Source organism: Dermatophagoides pteronyssinus, unplaced genomic scaffold (assembly GCF_027571235.1).
Source record: "Dermatophagoides pteronyssinus isolate colony J.1.1.1.1 unplaced genomic scaffold, Derpt_VIB-CSIC_2022.12 sq0001, whole genome shotgun sequence".
In the NCBI taxonomy this organism is placed as follows: domain Eukaryota; kingdom Metazoa; phylum Arthropoda; class Arachnida; order Sarcoptiformes; family Pyroglyphidae; genus Dermatophagoides; species Dermatophagoides pteronyssinus.
The window spans coordinates 5,363,314-5,377,931 of NW_027461525.1; the positions used below are offsets into that span (position 1 = coordinate 5,363,314).

The following is a 14,618-nucleotide window of genomic DNA, read 5'->3' on the forward strand; positions in this document are numbered from 1 at the left end:
ATTTTGAAAAAACAAAAAAATCTGAATTTTATCCCAGAAAAGAAAGAAAGAAATTATCGTCTAATGGTGAGATTATTTTGAAACAGAACAAAAAAAATTGGATTTTTTGTTTATTATTTTCTTTGCTTTTGATTAGATTTCATTGATTGATTGATTGGTTTTCTTTCTTTCTATCTATCTTCTTCTTGCTGATTAAATATGACCGAATTTTTTTTCTTTCTTGCTCGTTCCTTTCGTTATCCAAATCAGACATTATTTTCAAGAAAATTGGATGATAAAAATTGTTTTTAGTTAATTTAGATAATCGATGAACGCACACACACACACATGGTGGATAAATGGTGAAAAACCATTTCGTCGGCTAACGGATGAAAATGATAAACTTTTTTTTTTTTTTTTTAATTGAGCAAACTAAAGCCAATGCACGTAACCCAGAAACCAAAACTGAATAAATTATTCTCATTGTCATTCAGAAAAACAAACAATCGAAACAAAAAACAGAAAATAAAACATGTTAAGGAATATTATATTTTTGTTGTTGTTTCGGGGGTGAAACAAAACAAAACAAAACAAAAAATTTAACCTTTTTTATTAACCGAAACTGTTTGAACAAACCGAAACAATCGACCTAATCGATATAAGTCGTCCATCATTTTTTTTTGTACATTCGAATTTCGAATGTAATGTCATCGTCAATGATGACAATGATAACAATGACATACGCGATATATTACATATCGACCATCAACGAAAAAAAGAAAAATTATCATCATCATCATCATCATTGATTTGACATCTAAAAAAGAGAAAAAAAAATCTACAATTCATTAACAACAGCAACAAATAATATCCGGTGAAAAATCAAAAATCAAAAATTTCATTTTTTACAACATAGAAACATTGTAAAATATGTATGTATCTCTATGATGATGATGACATAGTAGAAATAAAACATCTACCATCATTACTATTATCATCATAAAAAGTTATAAATTATAAATTTTATATATATCATCTCTATAAATATATAAAGTTTAATAAATGATTTTCCGTTTTTTTTGTTCACCGTCATCATCATTAATGATAGCAATGAATGGATGCGACCACCACTAACCAACCAACCAACCAGAAAAAAACACCTACTTTTTCCTATCCTAATCAAACCAGAAAAAAGTAGGAAAAAAACACATCGGATCCATGTTGCAATTTGGCTAAATCTGGTGTAATTAACCACCAAAGATCATTGGAAAAAAAAATTAAAGATTCATAAATGAAAAACATCATTCAAACCAATCAATCAATCAATTCATATTGACAAAATATCAATAATGATTGATGGCGCCAATTATAAACAAATCAAGATGTTTGCAAATCATTTTAGGGATTTTTTATCATTGAATTGGGCGTCTGTGTTGTATTCATTCGAAAAAAATTATTATTCAAGAGTTTGCGCTGAATTTTCAAGTTGATTCAATTGCTTCAAGTTTCTCCCCCCACCGCACACACGCATCATCGCTATATAGTATATAATAATGTGAAATTTCAAATGTCCTTTTGGCGTCCGCAATCACACAAATCGACAAAGTCAGACTTCGAAATATATTTGAATGCAAAAAACATTATCATTGTTATTGTTGTAGAAGCACCATATCAAAAAAGAATATTAATCGAAAATCAAAAAGCAGCAGCATAAAAATACAGGCAATTTTTATTGTGGTTGTTTTCAAATGGTAGTAGCATTTTTAACAATTTCTTTTTTTAGAATTTGTATCCACCTTCTTCAAAGTAAGTAATGAAATCAAAAAAAAAAAAAAAAAATTTATAATGCGCGCTATATTTATATAAAGAGATGAAAATTATTTGTGGCTCCCTTCATAATCTTGTGTTCGTGTGTGTGTGTTGCGTTCTTGCTTTTGGGTTTTACGAAATATAATTTTCATTTCTTTTTCTTGTTTTTTGTATGTCGAACGACCACAACGGCAACATTATCATCCGCACATAATATTCAACATCATCGATTGAAGAAGCAGCAGCAGCAGCAAAAGAAAGTCAAATTCGAGGATAATTCAACTCTGGTGTGTGTTTTTTCTCTGGCCTTTTTTTTGAATATTCTACTCAATTTTTGTGTTTGTTTGTTTGTTTGTTCTTGTTACAAGAGAATATTCTTTTCATCATTTTTTCTGTTTTTCTAATTATCACTGATTATTCTGTGGTTTTTTTTCATTAATTAACATCAATAGGAATTGAAATTCATTTTGTTTTTCTATCGTTCAAATAAATCAAAAAAATCAACTAATAAAAATGGCAAATAAAGATGAAAAATATGGTGACAAACAATCTGGTTGGCAAAAATTTTCAAAATTTTTATGGAATGCTGAAACTGGTGAATTTTTGGGCCGTACTGGTGGCAGTTGGTGTAAGTTTATTATTTAAAATATCCATTTCTTTCTCTCCATAAAATTTGGTTGTTTCAATCATACAATCATTGACACTGTCTCCCCCCCCCGAAATGACATATAATTCGACCTTGATGTAATATATTAATTTTCAATCAATTTTTCTCTTTTTAATCGTTTTTTGAAAAAAAAGTCAAAATTACCGTTTTCTACATAATTTTCTACTTATGTTTGGCTGCTTTCTGGGCATTAATGTTGTTGATATTCTACCAAACAATCGATTATCGTGCACCAAAATATCAATTGGAAGAAAGTAGAATCGGAGCTAATCCAGGTACATTTGAAAAAAAATGATATGCCTTGAATGTACTTGAATATTTCTTTTTTTGTATTTTCAAATTTCATCACAAAAAATAGGACTCGGTTTTAGACCAAGACCAAAAGATGAAAATATTGACAGTACATTGATTTGGTTTAAAAATGGCAACAATGAAGATAATTGGAAATATTGGTCGGATAGTCTTCAGGAATTTTTAGATCGTATGTTTTATTTTATATCTAAAATCATTTCTTAAATTAATTTTATTGTTTGTGTGATATACAAACAAAATAGCATACAAAAAATCAACAATTGATGCTGGTGCTCATGTAGAAAATTGTGGCGATAACCAAATGGCTAGTGAAGGCAAATTCTGTCATTTTGATATCAATACCATTCCAAGCCAATGCTCGGTGGAAAATCATTTTGGTTATCAACGTGGCGATCCTTGTGTTTTGATCAAATTGAACAAGGTATTTAAAAAAAAATTTGACATTGATAATCAATGAACCGTTTAATTTGATAAATTTTCAAATGAAAAAAATAGATTTTCAACTGGAAACCACAAGCATTTTCAGAAAGCGAATTAAGAGATTCACACATTCCTGATGTTGTTCGAAAAAGCTATCCAACACGTCCGAATAATGCCAGTCAATTGATCTATATCACTTGTGAAGGCGAAGTATGTATTCATTAACTATCTTATGATAACTATATTTAACTATCATTTTAATTTGTTTTTTTTTCTTTAGAACGCTGCCGATAAAGAAAATGTTGGTGAAATTGAATATTATCCACAACAAGGAATCGAATTTAAATATTTCCCATTCACCAATCAACCGGGTTATTTATCACCATTTGTTTTTGTTCATTTCAAAAAACCACAACCCGGTGTATTGATCAATGTTGAATGTAAAGCCTGGGCACATAATATCAAACACAATCGTATGGATCGTGAAGGAAGTGTTCATTTTGAATTATTAGTTGATGGTTTCTAAAATTCTAATTCGAAACAAAACAAAACAAAAAATTCTAAACTCACATATAAAACAATAACGAGATATAAAAAAAAATTACCAATATAAAATTTGGGCACCTTTCTATTATTTCACCACCAAGATTATTCTGAATTCTTTTCTCTTTTTTCCTTTTTTTCTCTCTCTCTATAATATATCTGTTCTGTTATTCGGTTCCTTTTAAATTATTGTTTTCACTAATTATTATTATTATTATTATTATATTTCCTTTTTGTTGAATCTCGGTCGCCTAATGCAAAAAAAAGCAAACAAACAAACAAACAATGCAATCAACATCCACCAAGTTCTAAGTCAGATTATAATATAAATTCAGTTCAAATTCACACACACAATGGATATTTCTAAAAATAAGAAGATCGCCTTATCGCTTATTACAATATTTTATTAATTGATTTGATTGATTAATTTTCCACAAACACATAACTAGAATTTTAATAGATGTTTTTTTTTCTTTAATTTATGTTTTTAAAAAAAATGATGATGATGAGAAACAAAAAAAAAAACAAAATCATTGTGTAGTGTGAGGGGGTGGATTTCTTGTTTCGATGGACAGGTCAGAAGAAACTTTTTGTTTACATTTCGTTAAAATTAGATAAATATTCAGATTTACAGTTAATATTTGTTAATTTAAGAAACAAAAAAATATTTGCAGCTCATCAAACACCAACACCAACACATCAAATATTCATTCACACAAACACAGATAGAAATATGTAAATAAAAAAAAATTGATAAAATTAAATTTTGTTTTTCTTGTGAATCATCATCATTGAGTTTGAGTTTTTTGGTTATAAATTTGAATTATTCCATAATTATTATCCAGGTATTTTTTTGCAAATTGATTTATGGAAGGACTATCATTAATTTATTGGAAATCCAAACAACACCCGAAAAGAATGGTATTTTATGATCACTTAGTTAGAAAAAGAAATCAGATAAAGAAGTATATCAAAGTCAATTTCAATCAAATTAATCATACCTTTTTTTAAGGTCAAGATGTGTTTCATTTGCACTTAAAATGAATAAAGGAAATAAAAATGCAAAACAAGCCGTATTTAGGTAATAATTTGGAAGTGAATGTGTAACTAAAGCTAATGGAAGTCCAAATCCAAAAAAATATGGCCACATTCGTTCAATATAATGTAATCGTTTATATAATTCCCAGCCTATATTTTGTGGAATCGATAAATTGTTAATTTTCTTTTTAAAAAAAATTTTTTGCTTTGAATCTTACCCATATTAAACCATTTATATTCGAATGAATATAATGAATATAGAAGGCTTGTATGTAGAATACTCAATAATTGACCGATAAATTTGATCGGAAAAAAATAGAATAGATTTGCCTATATGCCGAATGAAATGTAATGAGAATTTGAATCCACTCAATATCGAACAATAATAATTTTACCTGTATCAAAAATAAAATCTGTATCAACATGCTAAACAAAGTGTCAGCAATTAATTTTGAAATGCTTTTGAAAGCTTGTGGCCGGCCTTTGAATGAAATATCTGCTATATCCTAAATTTGACAAACACACAAAGAGAAAAATTAATTAATTTTTTTGAATTTTATAAAATTAATTAATTAAACTAACTTGAAACCATAAAGCGGTCACAATACGACTTAGAAATATTAATGGTAAAACCCATAATGCCGAAAATAATGTTGATAATGTTGATTCTAACCATAACCATGTTGTACCATATTGTTGTTGTGAACCAAATATTATTGTAACAATTATATTTAACAATTGTAAAAAATAATTAAAAATTATCATAGAAAACTAAATATAACAAATGATAGAAGAACATTATCAATCGGTATAAAAATTAATTTAATTTAATTTATTTTTTACCATTAAAAGGCCACCAAGTAGACAACATTGTCGTATACGTTTTAAAACATTGATTGATTGTTTACTTTGTTGTTGTTGTGTGAGTACGGTTGTTATCACATAAATTCCAAAAAATATTGAATCATAAAGGCCATCTTTGAAACCAAATATTATTAACTGAAATAAATTGAAACAAAACATTATTCATTCATTTGATAATCAAATCAGATAATCAAATCCAAAAAAAAATTTACCTTTAAATTATCCATAATTGAAAAGATTCAAGCCCAATTCAATTCATTATTATCATCATCATTCGATTGAGAATTATTTTGAATCACAATTTTTTTTGGGGGGCGATTTAAATCAGAAAAAAGAATTCAAAAGATTTTATCCAAAAAACAAAAACAAAAACAAACAAACAAGAAAAAAAAGTGAAATCGAAAACAAAAATCCCAAAAGAAGAACTGCGTCTGTTCTGTTCTGATTCAACCTCGAACGAACAAACTTTTGTAAGAAAGTTTTTTTTTCCGTAAATTTGTTTTTGTTTGATGGAAACTTTCCAGATTCTTTCGAAATTCTTGTCACATGTCTGGATTTGTTTGGTTTTGTTTGTTTGGTTTTTGGATTGCTTGATGGATTAATTTGATCGGATTTGCAATCAAAATGCGTATTTTTTCATCATTATTGTTTCATCGACAAAATCGGATTAATTTTACCAAAAGATTTTTGCATAATTCACAACCACAACAATATCAACAATCAATCAATAAATATGGAAAATTAATGAAACCATTTTTATTTACAATAACTGTATGTGGAACATCATTTACAATAGCAACTATTGCGGAATATGAAAATAATGTTTATGGAAAAAAATTGAAACATCATTTATTTTCAACACCATCATTATGGAATCATTCTGATAATTCTCGATCATCATGGTTTCAACAGATGAAAAATCAATATTGGGATCGACGTAAAGATGGTTTTAAAATATTTTGCGGTATTGCAGCATTGAATGGCTTGGTGTTTTTTTGTTGGCGTTTACCACGATTAAATCATCTGATGAGTAGATATTTTATATCAAGAGTTGATACCGGTTCCATACGAATTATGCCAATGATTTTATCAAATTTTAGCCATTATTCAATAACACATTTAGGCATGAATATGATTGTTTTATATTCATTTTGTGATCTTGCTGTACATTTGTTTGGCCGGGAAAATTTCTTAGCACTTTATCTTAGTTCAGGTATAATATCATCGTTTACAAGTTGTCTACATAAAGTTATCATAAATTCTGCTGTACCTTCATTGGGAGCGGTAAGCAATTTGTTTTTAATGGATTTTTCATTCGTCATTTCATTCAAATCATTTTCAAATTATCAAATAGAGTGGTGCAATATTGGGCATATTGGGTGCAACCTGTCTTGAACGACCAGATATTCAATTGATGATAATATTTTTACCATTTTTTACATTTTCATCATATACAGCATTGAAAAGTATTCTATTATTGGATGGTTTAGGAATTGTTTTACGTTGGGAAATATTTGATCATGCAGCACATATGGGTGGTACATTGTTTGGAATGTAAGTTTTTGTTTGATTTTTCCTTAAAAAAATCTTTCAATTTCAATTTGATTTTCAAACACACAGGTATTATTCAAGTTCATTACGGCAATATTTTTCGAATCAAAAAAGAATCATTATAAAACAATGGAAAAGTTTTAAAAATCATTTTTAATTTCAACCTTTTGTGTTTATATTTTTGTGTATATCATTGCAAAATGAAATAAAAAATGATTATTCAATATTTTTAGCAAATTGTGAATTCCAATCACGTTGAAAAATCTTATGAATTTGATCATATAATGGTGAATGATTCGAATTGGTAACATTCAAAACAATACCAACACCACCTGTATTGATAAAATAATCAGCTGACCAATTTGATGTACCAATATAGACAACCTTATCGGTAATCATATATTTATTATGATTAACACCTGAATATGGAATTGGATTTTTTCTAAATGGACATTCAGGAAATTGAAATAATTTTGTTTCAATTGAACCACCACCATTGTTATTGTTATGAAAATTCAATGCCTGCAATGATTTTAGAAACACTGACATATATGGTCGCGTATCATTCCAATAACTTGCAAGTAAACGAATTTGAACATTACGTTCCCATACGGCACGTCTTAATGAATCATCAATAATTGGCCAATAATGATGTGAAGATGATGATGATTTTTCATATAAAAATAATGGATAATAATCCATAACAGCAATGTAGATAAATTTTTCAGCTTCATTAATAATTCGGATCAATGCATCCAAATCATTTGTACGTGTTTGTGAACAAAATTGTTTTGGTGATGATGTTAAAAATATGTTATATTTATCATCATTTACATTTGGATTTAATTGATTTCGATATGGATTACTTAAATTATAATAGGCATTATATTTGGATGGCCATTTTGTAGGCAGAATTGATTTCTGCGATTCACTCATCAACCAATACATTTCAAAAATTTTCAATAAATCATCAGCCAATTCTGGATTATTCTGTATAACAATACCCAATTCTTTTACATGTGTTAATGAACGCCAATCCATATTAGCACTACCCAGGTAAAAATCTTTTTGATCTACAATAATAAATTTTGTATGTAAAATACCAGCACCGATTAAACGTTCGAAATTTAATCTTCGTATTTGTGAATATTCCCCCAGTATTTTCAAATCTTCATTATTATTATTATCATTAGATTTTTGATCATTAACAACAATTCTTAAATGAATGGAACGTTTTCGAACCGAATCAATTAATGATTGTATAATTTTTTCACCAATTTTACTTTCTGGTACAGGATTTGGCATTACATCCGTACCGAGCATTGTCCAATACATTGATGCAATATCGATTGTATGTTGAGCTGAATTTATTAATTCTAACCATGTATCAGATGTTGATTTTGATTTATTTAATGAAAAATTTAATTCATTTGGAAGTGTTTCAACAATAAATGATCGGGTAGCATCAGCAAAAATCCAATTGAATAGAATCAAAACGAAAATAGTTTTGATGGACATCATCGTTGACAGAAACAACCAAAAAAACAATCAAAAAATCAATTTTTTTCAAACAAAAATATCGTTTCGTCGTAAATAAACACACACACCAAAAAGTCATTTATCTTATCTCACTTCAATGACTGATAATTTTAACGAAAAAAAGAAGAGTAGATTTATTCAAATTAAACAAAAAAAAAGAATGAATAATATTTGAGAAATTTAGAAAATTTGTAACTAAATAAACATGGCCAACCAACCCAAAATGAACATCATACCACCGAACGGTGTAAATCGTACAACCATTTCATTACCAGTAATAGCATTACAATAACATGTTCCAGAAAATATCATCATACCGCCAAGAAATAAACCACCAACCTAAATATATATTAAAATATATAAAAATGATAATCAACATTATTGACATAACTCATTGATTTGATTGTTTACCAAATTTGGTCGATGTACAAAAGGAGTTGCCAACAATGCTAACGAATGATAAAAATGATAACGATTAGCTGTTTCAAAAATGGCTCGTTTGTCCGATTTTTTTAATCCTTTAAAAAAAGTTAATAAAAATTGGATTCGGTTGAAATTTTCCAACAAAAAAAAAAACAAAAACGAAATACATACCATGTGCTCCATATGCACCAAGAACAACGGCTGAAGCACCACAAATTGCAGCAATTTTAATCCATGGTGATGCCGAATATTGTTGAGCAATTAATTGAAAATTTAATTTAGGTGTTGGTGCGGATTGTGTTGCCATTTTTTGACTTGAATAATTTAGATAAGAAAAACAATTGTATAATAAATCTTTTGGAATATTAATGTATGATTGCAAAAACGACATGATTGCTCGTTGTCTTTCTTTCTCTCTTTCGAAAAAATTTGCAAGATAATCCGTCCAATATGGTTAGCAACGAAAATTGATAGATAATTGATTGAACAAAGCGCTGATAATCAATGATTTGTCTGATTGATTTGATGGCGATTGTGATTGTCAACAATGTATAGACGAGAGAAAAAAGAGATCAACATTTAAAACTTACGGAATTTTAATCAATTTTTTTATGTAATAATACATTTGACTGATTGAATGAATGAAATAAAAAATGCCTTATTCAATTTCGATTGTATCGATTTACAAACAAATTAAAAAACGAGAAATGTTTTTTTTGGCAAAAAACGCATTAATGAAAACATTCGATATTATCCATGTGAAAGTATATCCATCTAGCGGTCAACAATTTTGTGTTTTCTTTTGAAGTCAATTTCGCAAAACATTCGAAACAAAACGAAAAAAAATTTTATTCAACTAAGAATTTTATTTGCAAAAACATTTTCAATCACAATTCATTGCATCATCATCGTCATCAGGATTTGATTGTAAATCTGAATCTTCTTCTTCATCACTGGTAACATCCGGATCATTAATCTGTTGTTGACATTTTTGACATTGACAAATGAATAGATAATTTTTCTGTAAATATTTATTTCGACTATGACGGCTACGATTTTGCCAACATTCATCCAAATAACAAATAGTAATTTCTTCACCTTGATTAATTGTTTCTATTGCTTTCAATGAAAGAATAAAATTATTTTTTAAAAAACATACTTCACTATTTGGTTGACAACTATGATTAATACAACTTTGTAATTCATAAAGACCAGATCCTTCATTGTTTAAAAAACAACCAGAAATTTCATCCATTTTGTCAAATAAATTATCAGTTAATTGATTAATTTTATCCAATTCTTCTGGGTTATTGGCAAAAAATTGTTCACAATTTTTTGCATATTGACTAAATGCACTGGTACCAATTCCTTGACCATTTTTTCCAATTATTGCCAATAATGATTTAAAGCCATTTTCAGTGAGAAATGGTTTCAATATTTCATCAACCGGTGAAAATATTTCCGAAACAATTTGTCGAAGAATTTCAATTTGTTCATGAAATTTATCTCCACATAGAATATGAACAAGTTTATCCGTTTGTTCAACAATAATATTACTTGAAAATTGTTGTAATTTTTCGATAAATGTTGAATCTTGTTTAATTCGGGCCAAAATTTTTACCAATAACATTATACTAGCCGTTTCGGGTGGATAATGAATTGATTTCCATAAATCACATAATTTATTCAAATTATTTTCCAATTCTTTCGATCGTGAAGGACATAATAATTGATGATAATGTTCATAAGCAAGTTGACAACATTCAATCGAACAATATCGTTCATTTTGTCCACAACCCGAACAATTGATATGTTTGGATTTGTTTGTTTGACAACATTGTTCAACGTATGGTAATTGTATTGGTTGTTGTGCTTTTGTTAATCGAGAAACATTTTCTTCGGCCGTTTCTAATGGTGTTAAACAATATTGACAAGCATCATATTTACATTCAGCATTCCATAAAAATTGTGAACAAACTAATGGTAATTCTTCGAATATAATTTCACCAGTATAAATTGTTTCGTTTGCTATTAAACATCGTCCCTGTTTATGATCAGACAAAAAAAGATTCATTTCATTTCAAAAACCAAAATACAAATATTACCTTGATAGGATCATGATTGATTGAAAATTTTTGATTGTTTGTTAAATTCATTGTGTTTAAACACAAACAAACACCTGAAAATTGTTTTGAAATTGAGAATTTTTTTTTTTACTTTCTATATTTACCAACCATGTGTTAAACACGTAATTTTCACTTTTTGCAAAAAAACACGAGGTGTGATCACAATTCGTTCGAATCGAATGACGTTGGAGAAACCCATCAACAACAGCAATGTGCGCATGTGTAAAAAGAAGTTTTTTTTTCAATTTCAAAATGAAAAAATTTTGGAAAAAAAATTTTTGGACATTTAAAAACGAAAAAAATTGTAATTTTTGATGAAACCAAAAAAAAAATTTTCCAAATTTGTTGACAACGTTTTTTGCTGCTGTTTTCTCGTTCACATACCCTACATTTTTATTTTTTTTGGTGTCGAAATCAGGAAATCAATTTCATTTTGATTTGAGATTGGTAAATCCATCTCAATATAGTGTAATTTCTGTTCTGTGCGAGAAAGAAAAACCCAAAAAAATATTTTGGCCATTCTAATTTTTAAATAGAAAAAATAATGAATATTTTTGCACCAATTCTTTCGGCTTTAGCCATTCTATCACATCATAGTGATAATAATGTTCGAGGTTTTGAAGTTGTCATTAGTGAGTATACTGATATTGTTGTCATTTTTCAAAAATTTGTAAAACATTAATGAAATTACGTTAATGGTTTTCATTTATAATTTTACTCACCATAGATCCGGTATTCATAACTGCTAATCGTTTACAATTTTATGCTGTTGTTTTACCATATCTTTTACGTGAACATCAACGTAAAGTTGCACCATATCAGAATAATATTCGTATATTGAATGAAAATGATCCAGATATACGGGGAAATTTAGAAGGAAAAGTTGCCATAATTACTGGTGGTAGTCGTGGTTTAGGTGTTGAAATTGTTCGATCATTTTTACGTAAAGGTGCGCGTGTTATAACCACTGCTTCATCGAATGATCCAGGGAAAATTGAATCAAGATTTCAATCAATAACCAAAGGAATACCTGAAGGAAAATGGAATTTAGAAATATGGCATCTTGATCTTATGTCAATGAATTCGGTTATAAGATTTTTGGATCGATTTAAAAATCAAAATGATACCCGTTTAAATTATTTTATTGGTAATGCTGGTGTTATGTTTCCACCATTTAAATTATCTGAAGATGGTTTTGAATCACAATTTTCTATAAATTATCTTGGTCATGTTTTGATGTCATATCATTTATTACCATATTTATATCGTACAGCCAAACAACAACGTGATCAATCACGATTGGTTTTGGTTACATCTTGTCTACATCATATACCAACACGTATACGTTATAATGATTTACAAGCATTACAAGTTTATTCACCACATTATCAATATGGTTTATCCAAATTATCCATATTAATGTTTATTTATTCATTAAATCGTACATTATCAATTAAACAACAAGATTGGAATGAACGAGTAAAAGTATTTGCTGTACATCCTGGTCTAGTTGATACTGATCTATTGAATACTATTGATATTATGAAACAATATCCATTATTAGCTAATCAATTAACATTTCGTGTATGTATTTTTTTTTTTTTTTGTATTCGATTTTTTGATGAACGACATAATCGATATTATTAATCGATTGTTTCATTTTCAAAAAAAATTCAAATAGGATACAAAAGCCGGTGCCGAAACAATTATCTACGCTTCATTATCAAGCCAATTAAATCGTAAAAATGGTGAATATTTTGAAGATAGTAAACCAGTACGATCAAGTTCATTATCATATAATTTGGATCAACAAAATCGTTTATGGATGGTGACAAGAAATTTATTAGAAAAATGGACTAATGGTTATTGGTTTGAGGATCTTTGAAAAGTCCACAAAAAAAAAACGAAAAAAAAAATCGATACAATCAATTTTCACAACATATTTTTTCTGTTATTGACCAAAAACTATTCAATTGAAATTAAACTATTATTCATCATTCAAATATGTAAAGTATTTACCCAAAAATAAAATTTAAAAAAAAAAATACAGATGCTATCAGTCAACATTGAAATGAAATAGGAGAAATTGTATAGCATTTTGATGTATATGTACGGATGATGGAACCATTGACCAAAAAAGAGAAATGATTTAGCGTTTGCGCGTTATTTTGGAACCCAAAAATTTTTTTCTGGTTGTTGGGATATCACCATCGAAAATGGGAAACCGGCGCAATTGATTTTCAAAAAAAAAACTTTTCCCATCTATATAGGCCAGTGTTATTGGTTGGTTGAATAGCGTTAAAGACCTTCACAAGAAGAACGAAAGAACGAACAAAAAATTCTTCGTTGCCTTGTTTTTTTTGGCTATCCAAAAAAAACGACTTAGAAATCCAAGTGAGTCACATCAAGGGCCTTTTTCTTCTTTCTTTCTTCGCTACAATTTGGCCAGCATTATTTTGGTTCTTCAACATTTGATCTTTGATGTTGATTCGATTTTTTTCTGGTTGTCTGTTTTATCTGTTTGTTTTGTTTTGTTTTGTTTTATCAATATTTTAATCATCATCTTTTGAATAGAATAAAGTCTTCCATCCAAAAAAAACCAATCAATTGTTGTGCATCATCATCCAAATCATTATCAATAATAAAAAGTCATCAATTCAATTTCATTTCAAATCATCGTAAATGCTATTAGCTAATAACATTATTGATTTTGGAACAAAAAAAATGATGAAATTTTAGCTATTCTGTCTTTATTCACAAACAAACAAAACAATATTCGAATTCAAAAGGTACGTTTTATCAATTTGTTTTTATCGATGATGATCATTCGTGTCGAAAAATGTGACTAACTTTAACAAAAAAAAATGAAAGCTGAGAAAAAAATTAATCATTATCATCATTAGATTCATCATTTTTTGGATAAAAGATAATCATTATTTTACCCTTTTTTTTTAATGGAATGATTTTCCAAAACCAAAAACAAAAAAAACAAACATCAAATTGCTACAATCAAACAAACAATTTCAATAGACAATAGACAATTGATTTTAAACAAAACAACAACAACAACAAAAAAATGCAAAATTTCATTAAAATTTTTTTAATTTTTTCCAATCAAGTTGAGGGCGTAAAAATGATTAATAAAAAAGAAATTTTTTATTTTTTTGGTTAATTCGAATGAATCGAATGAAGAAAAAAAACACAATATTCGATATACACATGCGTATATCGAACATAGTCTTGCAGCGCCAGTTAATAAAGTGTGTGCGATCTGGACTTTCAATTTACAATGGCAATTTTTTTTTTCACTGTTTTTCGTTGCTTGTTACGCCATTTGATTGCCAGCG

The 14,618-nt window shown here is 28.0% G+C and overlaps 7 protein-coding genes and 2 long non-coding RNA genes across 11 annotated transcripts; 4 read left to right on the forward strand and 5 right to left on the reverse strand.

The window, feature by feature from the left end:
- Positions 1–281: 281 nt before the first annotated feature.
- Positions 282–1,120, forward strand: LOC142644964 (uncharacterized). Its single transcript, XR_012846176.1, has 2 exons — positions 282–911; positions 1,088–1,120. It is a non-coding gene; the product is annotated as an uncharacterized LOC142644964 (long non-coding RNA).
- Positions 1,121–1,858: 738 nt separating this feature from the next.
- LOC113790418 (sodium/potassium-transporting ATPase subunit beta-like) lies at positions 1,859–3,916 on the forward strand. Its single transcript, XM_027340083.2, has 7 exons — positions 1,859–2,075; positions 2,241–2,416; positions 2,590–2,730; positions 2,814–2,936; positions 3,010–3,188; positions 3,263–3,397; positions 3,468–3,916. Exons 2-7 carry the CDS (start codon positions 2,302–2,304, stop codon positions 3,711–3,713), a joined length of 939 nt encoding a protein of 312 aa, XP_027195884.1. The 5' UTR covers positions 1,859–2,075; positions 2,241–2,301; the 3' UTR covers positions 3,714–3,916.
- A 239-nt stretch (positions 3,917–4,155) lies between these two features.
- tank (EI24 domain-containing protein tank) lies at positions 4,156–6,097 on the reverse strand. The gene is made up of 7 exons (XM_027340084.2): positions 5,845–6,097; positions 5,612–5,767; positions 5,351–5,539; positions 5,164–5,274; positions 4,987–5,098; positions 4,732–4,918; positions 4,156–4,665 (listed from the first exon to the last, which is right to left on the reverse strand). Exons 1-7 carry the CDS (start codon positions 5,857–5,859, stop codon positions 4,596–4,598), a joined length of 840 nt encoding a protein of 279 aa, XP_027195885.1. The 5' UTR covers positions 5,860–6,097; the 3' UTR covers positions 4,156–4,595.
- Positions 6,098–6,142: 45 nt separating this feature from the next.
- rho-7 (rhomboid family intramembrane serine protease rho-7) lies at positions 6,143–9,558 on the forward strand. Its single transcript, XM_075819889.1, has 3 exons — positions 6,143–6,916; positions 6,987–7,186; positions 7,253–9,558. Exons 1-3 carry the CDS (start codon positions 6,257–6,259, stop codon positions 7,338–7,340), a joined length of 948 nt encoding a protein of 315 aa, XP_075676004.1. The 5' UTR covers positions 6,143–6,256; the 3' UTR covers positions 7,341–9,558.
- On the reverse strand, positions 7,316–8,704 carry LOC113790416 (5'-3' exonuclease PLD3-like). The gene has a single exon (XM_027340081.2). The coding sequence runs from the start codon at positions 8,702–8,704 to the stop codon at positions 7,400–7,402; it is 1,305 nt and encodes a 434-aa protein (XP_027195882.2). The 3' UTR covers positions 7,316–7,399.
- On the reverse strand, positions 8,831–9,876 carry LOC113790422 (transmembrane protein 256 homolog). Of its 2 annotated transcripts, XM_075819908.1 has the most exons (4): positions 9,736–9,876; positions 9,317–9,459; positions 9,134–9,240; positions 8,831–9,061 (listed from the first exon to the last, which is right to left on the reverse strand). In XM_075819908.1, exons 1-4 carry the CDS (start codon positions 9,768–9,770, stop codon positions 8,918–8,920), a joined length of 429 nt encoding a protein of 142 aa, XP_075676023.1. In that variant the 5' UTR covers positions 9,771–9,876; the 3' UTR covers positions 8,831–8,917. The 2 variants fall into 2 exon arrangements, with proteins under 2 accessions (XP_075676023.1, XP_027195889.1); XM_027340088.2 differs by lacking the exon at positions 9,736–9,876 and having other exon boundaries at positions 9,317–9,536.
- Positions 9,877–9,969: 93 nt separating this feature from the next.
- On the reverse strand, positions 9,970–11,511 carry LOC113790417 (protein-lysine N-trimethyltransferase SMYD5-like). 2 transcript variants are annotated; one of them, XM_075819863.1, is made up of 3 exons: positions 11,380–11,511; positions 11,251–11,324; positions 9,970–11,189 (listed from the first exon to the last, which is right to left on the reverse strand). In XM_075819863.1, exons 1-3 carry the CDS (start codon positions 11,489–11,491, stop codon positions 10,029–10,031), a joined length of 1,347 nt encoding a protein of 448 aa, XP_075675978.1. In that variant the 5' UTR covers positions 11,492–11,511; the 3' UTR covers positions 9,970–10,028. The 2 variants fall into 2 exon arrangements, with proteins under 2 accessions (XP_075675978.1, XP_027195883.2); XM_027340082.2 differs by having other exon boundaries at positions 11,251–11,430.
- Positions 11,512–11,761: 250 nt separating this feature from the next.
- LOC113790415 (polyprenol dehydrogenase-like) lies at positions 11,762–13,302 on the forward strand. Its single transcript, XM_027340080.2, has 3 exons — positions 11,762–11,903; positions 11,999–12,855; positions 12,953–13,302. Exons 1-3 carry the CDS (start codon positions 11,816–11,818, stop codon positions 13,154–13,156), a joined length of 1,149 nt encoding a protein of 382 aa, XP_027195881.2. The 5' UTR covers positions 11,762–11,815; the 3' UTR covers positions 13,157–13,302.
- Positions 13,090–14,440, reverse strand: LOC142644978 (uncharacterized). Its single transcript, XR_012846185.1, has 2 exons — positions 14,214–14,440; positions 13,090–14,142 (listed from the first exon to the last, which is right to left on the reverse strand). It is a non-coding gene; the product is annotated as an uncharacterized LOC142644978 (long non-coding RNA).
- Positions 14,441–14,618: the final 178 nt, after the last annotated feature.